Source organism: Eptesicus fuscus, chromosome 8 (assembly GCF_027574615.1).
Source record: "Eptesicus fuscus isolate TK198812 chromosome 8, DD_ASM_mEF_20220401, whole genome shotgun sequence".
NCBI lineage: Eukaryota > Metazoa > Chordata > Mammalia > Chiroptera > Vespertilionidae > Eptesicus > Eptesicus fuscus.
In genome coordinates, this window is record NC_072480.1 from 15,849,935 (window position 1) to 15,865,899 (window position 15,965).

At 40.2% G+C, this 15,965-nt stretch overlaps 1 protein-coding gene across 3 annotated transcripts in view; it reads left to right on the forward strand.

Annotated features, from left to right (window-relative positions):
• CAB39L (calcium binding protein 39 like) overlaps positions 1-15,965 on the forward strand; it is a 172,570-nt gene that overhangs the window by 128,220 nt on the left and 28,385 nt on the right. For all 3 annotated transcript variants that reach the window (XM_028151629.2, XM_054719797.1, XM_054719796.1), the window contains 3 exons: positions 3,619-3,787; positions 11,840-11,899; positions 13,839-13,904. In XM_028151629.2, coding sequence (XP_028007430.1) covers positions 3,619-3,787; positions 11,840-11,899; positions 13,839-13,904 — 295 coding nt within the window. The remainder of the gene's footprint in view (positions 1-3,618; positions 3,788-11,839; positions 11,900-13,838; positions 13,905-15,965) is intronic.

The following is a 15,965-nucleotide window of genomic DNA, read 5'->3' on the forward strand; positions in this document are numbered from 1 at the left end:
AATTTGAAAAAATGTCATTTTTTTCCTATTATCAACATTATAGGAAAGCACTTTTTAAAGAATTAAGATATTAAAAGTTATTTTTTCCAATAGGCTTTGTACTAGAACCATAAAAACTAGTATTGTATTCAACTGAAATGTTAAATGATAAAAGATTTTTTTTAACCCTGTACTCACTTCCCAGTATTTTACAACTATATCTTTCTTTGTTCTATTCTTCCAGTGTTTACCACACAATTGTCAACTGTATCATTTCAATATTGGACATGTCTTACTTGAGCTAAATATTGTTCATTTTCTTAAAACCTTATCATACACTGTAGTAGAACTCAAACCTAGATTTATTTCATTGTTAAATTTGACACTTGAAAAATTGTTATTAAATTAGAAATGGAACAGGTCTAGTATGCTATTCCTGAATTGTTTCCTACAATAGACATTGTGTTTTTCTAGTGTAGTTTTTGCTGTGAGCTGTAATTCTACTTCATGATTATAGTGAGTCAGTCAATCCACAACTATTAATTACTGGTTATCTATTACTAGAGGCCCGGTGCACAAAATTCGTGCATGGAGGGGGGTTGTCCCTCAGCCCAGCCTGTACCCTCTCCAATATGGGACCCCTTGAGGGATGTCCGACTGCCCGTTTAGGCCCGATCCTGGTGGGCAGTCGGATCCCTAAACGGGCAGTCGGACATCCCTCTCACAATCCAGGACTGTTGGCTCCCAACTGCTCGCCTGTCTGCCTTCCTGATTGCCCCTAACCGCTTCTGCCTGCCAGCCTGATCACCCCCTAACCACTCTGCTGCCAGCCTGTTTGCCCCCAACTTCCCTCTTCTGCTGGCCTGGTCACCCCTAACTGCCCTCTCCTGCAGGGATGATCACCTCCAACTGCCCTCCCTTGTAGGCTGGGTCCCTCTCAACTGCCCTCCCTTGCAGGTCGGGTGCCTCCCAACTGCCCTCTCCTGCTGGCCATCTTGTGGTGGCCATCTTGTGTCCACATGGGGGCAGGATCTTTGACCACATGGAGGCAGCTATATTGTGTGCTGCAGTGATGATCAATCTGCATATTACTTTTTTATTAGATAGGATAGAGGCCTGGTACAGAGGTGGGGGCCAGCTGGTTTGCCCTGAAGGGCATCCCGGACCAGGGGGGATTCCCTTGGGGTGTGGGGCGGCCTGAGCGAGGGGCCTGTGGTGGTTTGTAGGCCGGCCACGTCCCCTGGCAACCCAAGCGGAGGCCCTGGTATCTGGAATTTATTTTCCTTCTACAATTGAAACTTTGTAGCCTGGAGCAGAGCCAAGCCTGGGGCTCCCTCCGAGGCCGGCAGCCATTTGTGTTGGGGTTATAATTGAAACTTTGTTGCCTTAAGCGGGTGGGCCTGGCCAGGGTGTGCGGAAAGCTTTGCTTCCCCTGTTGCCGGCGGCAACCCTGGCCTGCTCTCTCAAGCTCCATTCTGCCGCCATTTGTTTGAATTTGTTTACCTTCTATAATTGAAACTTTGTAGCTTGAGTGTAGGCTTAGGCCTGGCAAGGGCAGGCAGAAAGCTTGGCTTGCTCTGTTACCTAGGAAACCTTGCTCTCTGTGGCTGTAGCCATCTTGGTTTGGGTTAATTTGCATACTCGCTCTGATTGGATGGTGGGCATGGCTTGTGGGCATGGTTTGTGGGCATGTTGGAGGTATGGTCAGTTTGCATATTTGTCTATTATTAGATAGGATATGCAAATTACATATATATATATATCCCTTATCTTTTTTCTGAACTCCAGATGGGTATATACTACTGCAAAGGAGATATCTCTAATTAGATATCAGGCATCTCAAAGTTAACATGGTCAAAAACTATCTCTTAATTTCTTAATTTCTAACCTGTTCCTCGACTAGTCTATTCATCTTAATGAATGGCACCACCATCTACCCAATTATATTCAAGCCCAAAACACAGAACTCATTCTTCAATCTTCAATTTCACCCCAAATTTATTCCCCACCCTGCCCTAGCTACATCAGCAAGTCCTGTTGACTCTTCCTTCAAACAATATGCATGACCTGACCACAGCCAGCAATTCTACTACTACTACCCCAGTCCAAGCTACCATCATCTCTAGTTGGACTTCTGTTCCTCCTCCTATCTAGTCTCCCTCTTCCACTATAGTTCCCCAGCCTGTTCTTTCCTGTTTTACCATAGATTCTCCATAGGTACCCAGAGTGATCTTTTGAAAGCACATATTAAGCTATGTTAATTTCTTGCTTTAAACTCTGCAAAGACTTTTTATTCAAAGTCCTGTAGGTTATCTGGCCACTGCCCTTCTCTGCACTCCTGCCTCATTGCACACCATTCACTACTCTTCGCCCTGCACTTCAACTACACTGGCCTTCTCCTATAACTCATCAAGCTGGTTCTTGCCTTAGAGCCTTTGTACAGTTAGTTCCCTTTGCTTGGAATGCTTTGCCTATTCCCTGGCAACTCAATCTAAAGTAAATTAAATTAAGTAGTAGTTATACTTTAAATATAGGCAGTCCTCAGGTTACGTTGGACTCAACGTACGTCGTTTCGTGGTTACGTCGTTTCGTGGTTACGTGGCCATCTCCCATTTGTTTATTTAAAAAAAAGTTCCGTCATTTCGACGTATGTTCATATGTGCTTTATGCTTTTTATTATTCATTTACCACAAGTAAAGGTCAGGAATGGTTATCTTTCTTTTAATTTTTTTTTTACTGTTTCACTTCATTACTGCTGTGTATGTGCTCCATGTGAGTGACGTAGGTGCTTATGTAGATGGGTTCCAACTTACGGCAAAAATCACATTACGTCGCGCAGTAGGAACGGATCTCCGATGTAACCCGAGGACCTACTGTATACCTGTTGTTACCAGAGCCCTGGGTTCCAGGATAGAAATAGAGTACCCACAGAATCATGACTCAGGTGAAGGTTCATTAAAGCTTTGTGCACAAAGGGAGACAACACTTAGAAAAGAGGAAAGATGCTACTTTTCGAGCAATGGCTGGGGAGCAGTTTTAAAGGATTTTAGACGGGAAAGATGACGTCTAAGTATAATGTCTAAGCATGTAGTGGTGGGGCTCTTTGGTGCTTGCACAGTATATCATGTTTCTTCATACGTCGCATATCTCATTAGTGTATTCAGTCTCTACCCAGCGTGTGTTTTTTACTGTTATAATGGCGATGAGATCATGCAATAGTTGTTCCGGGGCTAAACTGCGCCTGCATTAGGGTTGGGATACTTTCCCCCAATAAAGCAAATCCCTGGCATTGCTCTGTCTGGCCTGTAATTGGGTGCAGCGTTTGAGGGGCAACCAAAGGAAATGCCAATCTTATCATGAGAGGCTCAGCCTGTCACACTATTTTTATTCTCTTTAGTTTCAGAGCACTTCTCAGAAAATGAAATCATCTTTTCATTTTTTATAGCCTGCCTCTTCTCCCACCAGATGTACTGTATTTTCCGGCATATAAGATGACTTTTTAACCCAGGAAAATCTTCTATACGCCCAGTCGTCTTATACGCCTCCATTAACAGTAGTGTTGAAAAGGTTCTTTTAATACTATTAATATTATTTTGTTAATAGGATAACAGAGTTCTCTATCTCTTGTTTATGCTTTAGATATGAAGCCCCACAGATTGCCTTACGTTGTGGAATTATGCTGAGAGAATGTATTCGACATGAACCGCTTGCCAAAATCATCCTCTTTTCTAATCAATTCAGAGATTTCTTTAAGTATGTGGAGTTGTCAACATTTGATATTGCATCAGATGCCTTTGCTTCTTTTAAGGTAATTTTTTCCTTAATAAAGTAGATCACTTAGTTTCAGCATTTAGAGTCACTTGGCCTCTGAAGAAGCAATTTAATTTTAAAAAGCAGAAAATTCTATTTCTTAGGCGTGGGCATAGACAAATGTCTATGATGTGGATCATAAGAGGCATTAGAAAATAGAATACAGTCTATTAGGCCAGTCTGCCACATCTCAACATACTGCCACAGCTAATACAGAATGAATTCCAATATATAAATAGGAAAAAACAGTACTCTGTGTATGTCATACTTTTATTTATGTTAAAAACAAAGGGTATAAGCTTCCACTTAACGTGTATATGTATCAAATGCCTCTGGAATGGTATCTGGGAAATAGAGTGTTTGCCTCCAAGGAAAGGAATTCGGTGTGAAGGAAAGTGAAGAATTACATTTTTGAATATGAAGGACATATTATTATTTTATCAGTGTACTTTTTAAATTTCCACATGGTGGAACAAGCACTAATAAATTATATTGTATGTTTTCTATAATCTTACATATTCTTAGAAACTTTTTATATACTTTGTTATTATGTAGGCGTTAAGTTTAATCTAACTTAGTTTTTAAATTAAAACATTTTTTAATTGTGGTAAAATGCACATAAAATTATCATCTTAACCATTGTTTAGTGTATACTTCAGTACATATGTATATTCATATTATCATACAACCAGTTTCTATTAAACAATTTTCCATTTCCCTCTCCCTCCAGCCACTGGCAGCCACTTTCTACTTTCTGTTTCTATGAGTTTGATTGTTAAAAAGATGTTCAGAGCATATTAGAAAATAGTGTAGCTAGTTTGCAAACTAAAATACTAGCACTTATACATCCAAAGAATGATATGCCCTTCAGGTTTTTATTTTAGAAAGCCAGGTACTCATTCTTATGATTCTGCCATTGTTTAGTGTATTTTTAAACTGGTATCAATGTTTGTGGCATGTTCATTTTTCTTTTTAAAAAATGCTTTTATTGATTTTTAGAGAGAGAGAGGAAGAGAGACTAAGAAAGGGATAGAGCCAAAACCGGTTTGGCTTGGTGGATAGAGCATCAGCCTGTGGACTGAAAGGTCCCAGGTTCGATTCCGGTCAAGGGCACGTACCTTGGTTGTGGGCACATCACCAGTAGGGGGTGTGCAGGAGGCAGCTGATTGATGTTTCTCTCTCATCGATGTTTCTAACTCTCTGTCCCTCTCCCTTCCTCTCTGTAAAATATCAATAAAAAATATATTAAAAAAAAAAAGGGATAGAAACATCGATGAGAGAGAAACATCATTGATCAACTGCCTCTTGCACACCTCCTATAGAGGTTCAAGCCTGCAACCTGGGCATGTGCTCTGACCGGGAATTGAACTGTGCCCTCCTGGTTCATGGGTTGATGATCAACCACTGAACACACTGGCCTGGCAGCATTTTCATTTTTCAATAATGGCAAATCTTTTTTTTTTTTAATTGATTTTAAAGGGGAAGGGAGAGGGAGAGAGAGATAGAAACATCAATGATGAGAGAGAACCATTGATCGGATGCCTCCTGCACGCCCCCAACCAGGGATTGAGCCCACAACCTGGACATGTGCTCTGACCGGGAATTGAACTGTGACCTCCTGATTCACAGGTCAATGCTCAACCACTGAACCACGCTGGCCGGGCAGCATGTTCATTTTTCAGTAATGGCAAATCTTTATGCTTTGAGGGCAGATACAAGTTTTAGAAATAGCAAAAAGCTATTTGACTTCCAGGTTATGGGGTAAAGTGGCCAATCAAGTTAGTTAGAGCTGTTTTGGGCTTTGGTTATAGTAATTATTGTGATAATAAAAAACAAATTTTAAAATAGCTAAAATGGAGCCTGATTTTCTTCATTGTCTAATAAATAGGCTTTCAATAGTTATATTAGAAGAGGAATTCCAAAAATATTTTAAGCTGATGATATAACAGCATCATTGAAAAAAATAGGCTTTCAAGAAAGTTGATTATAAAATAGACAAGACTCATTTAAATATACATATTCAGATTTGTTTCTTTAAAAGCATTTCAGCAATTTACTTGTTCTGTTTACATAATTCCAAACTACTTTTTAAAATATAAATATATATTTTACTTAACTATAATCCATATGTGACTTTTGATTTTTTATATATTATCATAAATACTGTTTCAGCCCTGAGCAGTGTGGCTCAGTTGGTTGGGTGTCAACCCATGCACCAGAAGGTTTCAGGTTCAATTCCCATTCCGAGCACATGCCCAGGTTGTGGGCTCGTTCCCCTGTAAGGGGGTATGCAGGAGGCAGCCAATTGATGTTTCACTCTCACAACTGTGTTTCTCTCTCTCTCTCCCTCTCCTTTTCTCTCTCTCTAAAAATTAATTTAAAATCTTTCAGTAAATAAATATATACAGCCGAAACCGGTTTGGCTCAGTGGATAGAGCGTCGGCCTGCGGACTCAAGGGTCCCAGGTTCGATTCCAGTCAAGGGCATGTACCTTGGTTGCGGGTACATCCCCAGTGGGGGGTGTGCAAGGGGCAGCTGATCGATGTTTCTCTCTCATCGATGTTTCTGACTCTCTATCCCTCTCTCTTCCTCTCTGTGAAAAATCAATAAAGTATATTTAAAAAAATAAATATATACAGACATATTTCAACAATATTGACATAGTTCATATACTAATATTAATATATACTTTAATCTTGTTACTGTATGTAAACTATTATGATAAATAGTTCTTTTTAATAGCTCCCCAGAGCCCTAGCCAGTGGATCATGCATCAGCCCATGGACTGAGGGGTCTTGGGTTCGATTCCCAGTCAAGAGCACATACCTGGGTTGTAGGCTCAAACCCAGCCCTAATCGAGGTGCGTGTGGGAGGCAACCAATCCATGTGTCTCTCTCACATTGATGTTTCCCTCTCTCTGTCTCTTTCCCTCCCTTCTACTCTCTCTAAAAATCAATGGAAAAATATCCTCTGGTGAGGTTTAATAATAACAAAAAAAGTTCCCCAGAGATAGAGAAAGGTGAAGCAGTCATTGCTGTACTGAAAAGTATATATTATCTATAGACTAGGAATTTACTCAGCCTGCTCTGACAAGGTTCCTTAAATCTATTAAAAAGTATATTAGCTCACATGATGGCAGAGAGAGTGTTAGAGAGCAGAAATACTCAAGAAAGGGGAGAGATTAGAGTGGAGCAGGAAGAAGGGGGGAACTTCAGGAGAAGAAGAAATGACCTGCAGACTGGGCAGGGAGAGGGGCTTCCTGTGACAAAGAAAAGAGAACACTAGTGAGTGGACTTCACCCTGAAGATAGGCTGGTTAAGGGGTAGGCAAGGCTGGGTAGCTGCCTATAATGCAATCTATGAAGGGAGCCAAGATATCTCTGGAAATACAATGAAATGAGGAAAATTGAATTGATATGAACTGTCAGGGAGAATCCTATTTGAGGGTGACAGTTTGCTGTGGTACTTCTGTTTTAATAGCAGGGTGTGCAGGTTTGTTTGGGACCAGGGCTGAATTGCCTGAGACAGTAAATAGAGCAAAGGAGCTGCAGTGCCATCGTCTCTAAAAGCTTGAGCCAAAAATAAAAATAAAAGCTTGAGCCGAATCTGAAATAAAATATCAACCTAGAATCTGAGATTGAAGGAAGGATGGTCACCAGCCTGCTCAGGTTTCCACATGTCTCCATCCAGTCCTGCCTGCTCCCCAGATTCTCCCCAAGAAAACAGGGGGGAGAGGAAGAGCCCTTACCTGGAAGTCTGTGATAGATGGAAAGAGCAAGGGAAAGAGAACGGAAGAAGGAGAAATTAGGGAGAAGACAAGATGTAAATAAAGGAAGAGGAAATCTAGAAAGAACAGCAAAGAGTGAGTGGAAGGAAGGGTTGGGGACAGACTCTAAGGAGAGTTGACTGCTGGGTAGAGGGAAGGGGAGGGGGGCAGCAAACATGGACATGTGCTCAGAGTGCTGTGAAACCCTAGGAGTCTTTTCATTTCACAGGCCTCTCAGTCTCACCTGGCAAAACAAAATGGTACAGTGGCTACAGGAAGAGTATATCTAGAGCACATGGTGAGAGCGGTCGTGGTGCATCAGATACGAAGAATGACGTTTAACTCAGAATCTGATTCAGCGTTTTTCTAGCAGCATGTCTGTGCCTAAGCATCTTAGGAAATGTTTTCTGTTAATAGATACTGTAATCCTGCTTTCCCTTTTCTGTCTGATGATGAACACAGGTAGTTGCTTTAAAAAAAAAAAAAACGTGAATAAGACTTCACAAATAATTGTAAACATAGTACAAATTTTAATGGAGGAAAAAGCAAATACAGATGAATGTATTTTTGGAAGTTTCCCCAAAGATTTTTCAACATTTAATAGAATAAACTATACTTGATAATAATGTCTTGCTATCATATGTTCAGCCCACTTTAATTTTCAGCACAATATTGAATCATGAAAAATTCTGATGTTTTGATTTGTATTTCAGCATATTTTTTTGTTGTTGAACTTAAAATCTAAATAACCAAAAAAGTTTTCTAGTATGCTATCAATATTGGAAATGCTAATTTTCTATAGTTTTCTAAAATTCTATGGTTAATATATGTAACAATGACCTTAAGTCACTTTTTTTTTTTTTTTTAAAGAAGCTGGTTTTAAGGGATTATTTATTTGGTTTGGTTTTAGTTTGGTTCTACATTAGTTTGGGCTTTTGTGTTGTTGTTTTTTTAAATATTCTTACTGATTTCAGAGAGGGAGATATAGAAACATCAATGATGAGAGAAAATCATTGACTGGCTGCGTCCTGCATGCCCACACTGGGGATGGAGCCCGCAACCCAGATATGTGCCCTGACCAGGAATCAAACTATGACCTTCTGGTTCGTAGGGCGATGCTCAACCACTGAGCCATGCTGGCCGGCCTGGGCTTTTGTTTTCAGTCTCTTAGACAAAACTTTTTTGTTTTGAGCTCCAAGATGACTGTTGCCCAGTATAGTCATTCATGTTTTAATGTTGTTAGTTTATGTTTTTTTTCATGGTATTGTCTATAAATTGTCCTTCCCCAAAAACGATTTCTTACAACCACAATTTTTTTCCATCCCCCCTCTGAGAATCAGGATGATTGAAGTGATTTGAATTCCATCTCTCTGCCACCTGACTAGCTGTATGTCCTTGAGCAAGTTCATTTTTCTTATCTGTGCAATGAAGAAAATACTTCCTGCTTTGTAGAGTTGTGAAGATTAGAAATAATGTGTGTAAAGTACTCAGCACCCCTCCTTCCCCAGAATGTGGTAAACCCTTAACAAAGCAGCTGCTGCTGGTGGATCTAGTATTATGTCCATGCCATTGTGTGTCTCTTAATTCCACCCACCACTAAAATACCAACATCCCATTTGTTTTTAAAGCATAATACTTAGACTATGCAAAACTTAGATCTGTTAAACAGAATTATTAGGAAATGGGATGAAAAAGTATATACTATTTCAACTATTTAAATTTTAAATTTTTTAAAATTTGAACTTTATTTTTTATTTGCAATTTTCTGCTTTTTCCTTTTTGGGTAAAATTCTAGCTAGTTTCTTTTTCCCCCACTCAGTTATATGCTCTATAATAATGCTGCAATTATATTTGTCTATGTATTATGTGTATATATGCATGTGTTTATGTTCAGCAGGTTCTCAAATAATGTCATTGTATATAATACAGAGGTAATATGCAAATTGACCATCACTCCAACACACAAGGCAGCCATCCCCATGTGGTCAAAGATGGCCGCCCCCATGTGAACACAATATGGCCACCACAAGATGGCCAGCAGGGGACGGCAGTTGTGGATGATCAGGCCTACAGGAGAGGGCAGTTGGGAGGGACCAAGCCTGCAAGGAAGGGCAGTTGGGGGCAATCAGGCCTTCAGGGAAGGGCAGTTGGGGGCGACCAGGCCTACAGGGGAGGGCAGTTAGGGGTGACCGGGCCAGCAGAGGAGGGCAGTTGGGGGTGACCAGGCCTGCAGGGGAGGGCAGTTGGGGGCAACCAGGCATGCAGGGGAGGGCAGTTGGGGGTGACCAGGCCTGCATGGGAGGGCAGTTGGGGACAACCAGGCTGGCAAGTGAGAGCAGTTAGGGGTGACTGGGCCAGCAAGGGAGGACAGTTAGGGATGACCAGGCCTGCAGGGGAGGACTGTTGTGGGGGAGCAGGCCTGCAGAGGAGGGCAGTTGGGGGTGACCAGGCGTGCAGTGGAGGGCAGTTAGGGGTGACCAGGCCTGCAGGGGAGGGCAGTTGGGGGTGACCAGCCCTGCAGGGTAGGGCAGTTAGGGGGGAGCAGGCCTGCAGGTGAGGGCAGTTGGGGGCAACCAGGTGTGCAGTGGAAGGCAGTTGGGGGGAGCAGGCCTGCAGGGGAGGACAGTTAGGGGTGACCAGGCCTGCAGGGGAGGACGGTTGGGGGGAGCAGGCCAGCAGGGGAGGGTAGTTGGGGGTGCCCAGGCTGGCAGGGGAGAGCAGTTAGGGACAATTGGGCTGGCAGAGGAGCAGTTAGGTGTCAATCAGGCTGGCAGGGGAGTGGTTAGGGGGTGATCAGGCTGGCAGGCAGGCAAGCAGTTGGGAGCCAGAAGGGTCCTCGATAGAGGAATAGTTTGAATTTTTACTTCAGACAGGCCAGGAATGAATCCCCCCCGCTTTTTTTTATCCCCACCCAAGGATATGTATGTTTTTTATTGAATTTTAGAGAGACAGAAAAAAAGAAAGATAGCAAGAGAAACATAGATGTGAGAGAGAAGCATCAATCAGTTTCCTCCTGTACACACTGTACCTAACTGGGGAATCAAACCCGAAACTTAGGTGTGTGCTCTGATCTGGAATTGAACCTGTGCTCCAACCAACTGAGCCACCCAGCCAGGGAAGTTTTCCCATTTTAAATTACAGTTCCAAAACAGCACACTTGTTCGGCTTCAATGTTCTATGGGGGGAAAGTACCACGTTTCCACTCACAGGGCCAGTAGTCAATCAAGTTGTGACAACACGTAATACGAAATGAAATTAAGCTAGTCTCATTGTCTTTGAACTTGAAAATTATAATGCAAAATGCTTTGAATATTTTAATTTTTATTAAAATAGAAATAGATGAGTTTTACCATTGCTGCTGCCTTCTTTGTGAGATTATTGTGTGTATCTTCTATATGCTTTTAGGAAGTTTTAATTAAATATGTATTAAAGTATAAGAATTTATTTTGGAAAACTGAAATTCTTGTTAGGTTTTTAATTAAATTTTGAATGATACCTAAATAGGGTATTTAGCCTCTAAGCTTACAAAAGGGATTAGGTGAAGCTTGTTTTCTTTCCACATTAAGGTGAATTAAGGATATGATTTAGGTGTGATTTGAAAACAGTCAAACGTTCCTTTATGCTTTTGTCCAGTTTTCTGAGAGTTATGTCTGTAATAAGATCGGGCTGCTTGTCTTCAACTTTGAAAGGGTGCATTGTGCTACTGAGTAACTCACAGCCCATTAACCCCAGAGCAGGGTGATATGAGATGGCCCTGCTAAATGTCCTTCTTGGGCTTCCCAGCATCCTAGGCAACTCTGTTTTAAAAGTGGTTAAGAAAAAAAACTAAAGCGTAAAATCCTTTAAAATCTGTTAACTTGTGAAATATGGTTTTAGTCCACTCAGAATTCTTTTTAAAAAAATAATTAGTTATTAATGATACTTTTAAAAGATCATCATAAACTTTATTTGAATATTATATCATATGTTCAATGTAGAGTTGTGGCTTGAAGAAATATACTGTAACCTCATCACTAAAATACCATTTGTTTTAGTAATTAAATTATTTCTATAATTTAACAATAATATGAATTTAAAACAAACACTTGTTTTTAACATGAAACAAGCTTGTGTTTCACATCTTAAACTAAGAATGGAAATAATTTTGTGATGTAAACAAAAAGTTTCTTCTGAAACGTATATGTTTCAAATTAGTGGACTTATTAAATCTTAGAAGAAAAAGACAGATTCTTAAAAAATTTATTAGCTATGATCATTTTGTTTCACTTGGTTCTTCTTTCTCTAGGATTTACTAACCAGACATAAAGTGTTGGTAGCAGACTTCTTAGAACAAAATTATGACACTGTAAGTAGAAGTTATTTTTAAGTCTTACTTTATTCTCTCCTCCCCTCCCTCTCTCCCTTCCTTCTTTCCTCCCTCCCTCTCTCTTAGATCTATGAGCACTTATTCCTGTTTATGATCCACTATAGAAATCAACCATGTCAACCATACATCCAATTTGTCTTTTACCCAGAAGCCAGGTCATCAGGAAACCTTGTGGAAAATTGGTGATGGCAGGAGATCAGGGCTTTCTCATTTTTCATATCTCTTCTTAGTGTTGTGCTCTGGAGCTCCAAGAAACAACTAGCACCTGCTCACCTTGATCTTAACTTAAGAGTATCCATGTTGCCCTTAAGAGCCAGTAGGTAACTCTTCCATATGGAAGAACACCCCACCCTTACTAAGATAAGTCATTTGACCTGGTCAATAATTAGTTTTACTTACTAGTAGAAATACCAAAATATTTCCATCTTCTAACTCCCTTCTCTAATGGTGAATCCAGCTCATCCTTTTGCAATTTGGATTAATGTGACACTTCTAGCAAGCTTTCCCTAACCACACCCTTACACACTCACACCCTTACACACACACACACATACACACACACACACACACACACACACACACACACACACACACACCCTCCTTGCCTCCCTCCCCTGCCTCTCCCTTCCTTTTTACAATGTATTATTGTGTTGTGTCTAGATCTAACTAGCTGGTCCTTGAGCTCCCTGAGAGGCAGATCCTTATCTGTTGAACACAAGGGTTTAGAGTCCACTTCAAGACCCAGCTCTCCCTCTTACTAATTGTGTGACCCTGGGCAAGTTCCTATAACTACTTCAAAATAAAGATTTTCATGCCTACCTCATAGGGCTATGGTAGGAATTTGACAAGATTTAAAGTTTTCAAGATGGTACCATGGTAAGCCCTCAGTATTAAGTTTTATCATTATTACTTGTATCCCTAATACCTAGAATAAATAGTAAGTCCTTTATAAATAATAATAATAAGTCTAGTTACTGTGACTTTAATGTGAACTACATGCTTTTATTTATACTTTTCACTTTCTTGATTCTCTCAGTAATTATCATTAGTGTGCTCAGCTTGCCCTCATCTCATTCGAGCACACCCCACCCCCCCCAACCTGGCCATCTGAGGGCCAGGACTGTTTTGTACCTTCTTCAGCCTCTGAACACTCTAGCTTTCAATTCTCTGCTGGTCTTGCTCCTTCCACCTTAGTAATCCCTGAGTGCATCAACACATGGTGGGAGGTTGACACTGAGCTTCCCCAGCTGCTGGCTCCCTGAGTTGATTGAGGGGCCTAAGGAATGATTGATGTTCGCCCATATTAGGAAACAGGGGCTCCAAGCACCAGTGTCCCCAGCCTCTGGGGAGAGTAGAGGTGCTCCAGAGAGGCTAGTTGGGATTAGCATTGCCGTCATGCAACAAAAGGAGCCCTATTTCCTCTACATGTTCATGCTATGAATTTGACAATTTGATTTTTAATGAGTTGCCAGGTGAAACCCTAAATTATTTATTTTCTCAAATTATTCATAAACTACCAGCAGGTCTACATAAACAGATTTCTTTAATATGGCATAAAATGCGTTGTCTTGCAACTCAATAGATGTTTTATTCAAAATGATTTATTGTGAGTGAGTATTCAATTATTACATTTTTCTACCCTATTTATAATTTGCAGAACTAAAATAAAATAGAGAAGTGTCTCTTGTATCACTTGACCTTCCCACTCTCGATGTCCTTATGTGCAAAAGAGGATGGGGGAAGGGGAAACCTCCCAGTGGACAGTGGTGGTCAGTCTAGGGTTAAGCACTCAGAGACAGAAAGACAGCAGCTGGGCTCAGGGATTGGAGAGTTACTTACTTCTGAAGCAAGCAAGCAAACCTAATGCGGAGAAATAACTGTTGGTTTTACACTGTAATATTTATTTTCTTTTCATTAGATTTTTGAAGACTATGAGAAATTGCTTCAGTCTGAGAATTATGTGACTAAGAGACAATCTTTAAAGGTAATATCAAATTTAACTTAGAGTCTCCATAAATTGATGTCTTAGTAGTAAATGATTGGTTTATTAGTAAGCAAGTAAATACAGAAAAAATTTAAGTATCCTTTTTGTAACTTGAGAAATACTTTGTTACAACTATACTTTATAGGAAAATAATGTGTCTTGCTTTCAAATACTTTTTAGAAGTAATAATATAAATAATAAGTATGTGCTACTACACAAAAAGTATGTTGTGTGTGTCCACAATTTGAGATTATATCTCCAGTTTGAGATTATATCTCCTGTGAAATTCCTGTGGAAATGCCATTCTCCCTCATCAAATAGGGAGCCCAGCAGAGCAGGGCTACATCTGTCTGTGAGTGGCCTTCCCTCCCCCAGGGAAAGTGCCTGGAAGCAGCCATTTGTCCAGGAGGGACATTTCTTAAGTATTCTGCTCAGATAAAGTAAATCCTTGATTTTGCGGACCTTGATTTAACGAACTTCAGATTTAACGGACAAAATTTCTGGTCCGTATGTCATGGGTGAAAATTAATACCCTGGTAATTTAAAAATGCTTTTAACTAAGACTTGCTTATAATTAACAGGTTATTTTGTTATTAATTCACTGTTATTTTTAACAAATTTTAGCAAATAGGCCATATGTTGGGAAAAACACTGGTAATTTTGTTGAAATAGATAAATATTATATACCTACAACTATAGTCTACATATTTAAATCCAAGAGTCACCACTCATAAACAGTGTTCAGCAAATGATTAGCACGTGATCACACCACATGCGTGATAATTGGTTCTATTGTCCAATGGCATGACTTTGTGCAGCAGTTTTAACTCTTTCCACCGATGTTCCTATCTGTGCTAAGCCACGCCCCACCATGTGCAGTTGTTTACTTGAGGTGATTGGTGAATGCATGCATTTACTAGACCTATTCAGTGTAAATTTAAAATTACAATAATACATATAGAAAACTTTTCTGTGAAATTAAACTCTTCATGCTTACTTAATTTTAGTTATACAAACATGTCTACATAAGTAAAAACAGGTTAACTAATTTGTCAAATTTTTAACATATGCATTTAGAAAACCTACTTTATTATATAACAGACTTTCAGCTTTAACGGACACCCACTCACCTGAATTAGTCTGTTAAATAGAGGTTTTACTGTATTCAAAACAATGTTTTTGGCAGATAATACTTGGTTGTTTTTTTGTCAAGCAATTTGTATGATGTTTGAGCTTACTAAATATCATTCACTTTATTTTTATATGTTTGGGATGACATTCATAGAACAATGCATTTGTTTCTAAATATTGTATAGTTTTAAACTTAAGCCATAAATTAAATGTTTTGTACCATATTTTTGTAAATTCACTATAACCGTGATTTTGCATTGGCCGTGACCTGCTTTCCCCTGTATCTGTGCCCTCACTGTTCAGCTTCCACCGCGGAGGAGAGGTCAGTGTACTGTTTTCAGCCAGGCACTCCGCACTCGTTATTGAGTTCCCCTTTGAGGGGAAGCCCACACACGGCGATCCCTGTAGGAAAGATGCCACGCTGAGTTCCTTCCTCTGTGATGAGACTGAGCCCTAGGCAAAGGCAGTGACATCAGTGCCGGGCTCTCCCATGTCCAGCTTGTTAACGCAGTTGAAGATAAGGATGCATCCTATTGCCACAGCCATGTACCTGAAGAACAGAATTGCTTATTTGTGAAGAGCTCCACAAGGACAGCCAAAACACAGCTGTCCATGTTTCCTAGTATAAGAGGTGGTCTCCCTGGAGGGAAGTGGAAATTGAAACAGTAAACAGAGGTGACAATGGTCTGAAGGGCCAGAATATGGGAAATTACTTAAACATTTTCAAATCTTTCCTCTTTTCAGTGGGAATCTGTCAGATACTGGACCAAAGTAGAGACATTGTTACAAACTAAGGTGACAACTAAATTTAGGGGTCAAAAAAGCTGAGGGTCATAGACTTTAGAATTATCCCTGTTCCATTTTCATCAGTAACAAGAACTTGTGACAGAAATTTTTCTCTAGCTAGGTAGGGTCTTAGGCAAAGTTATA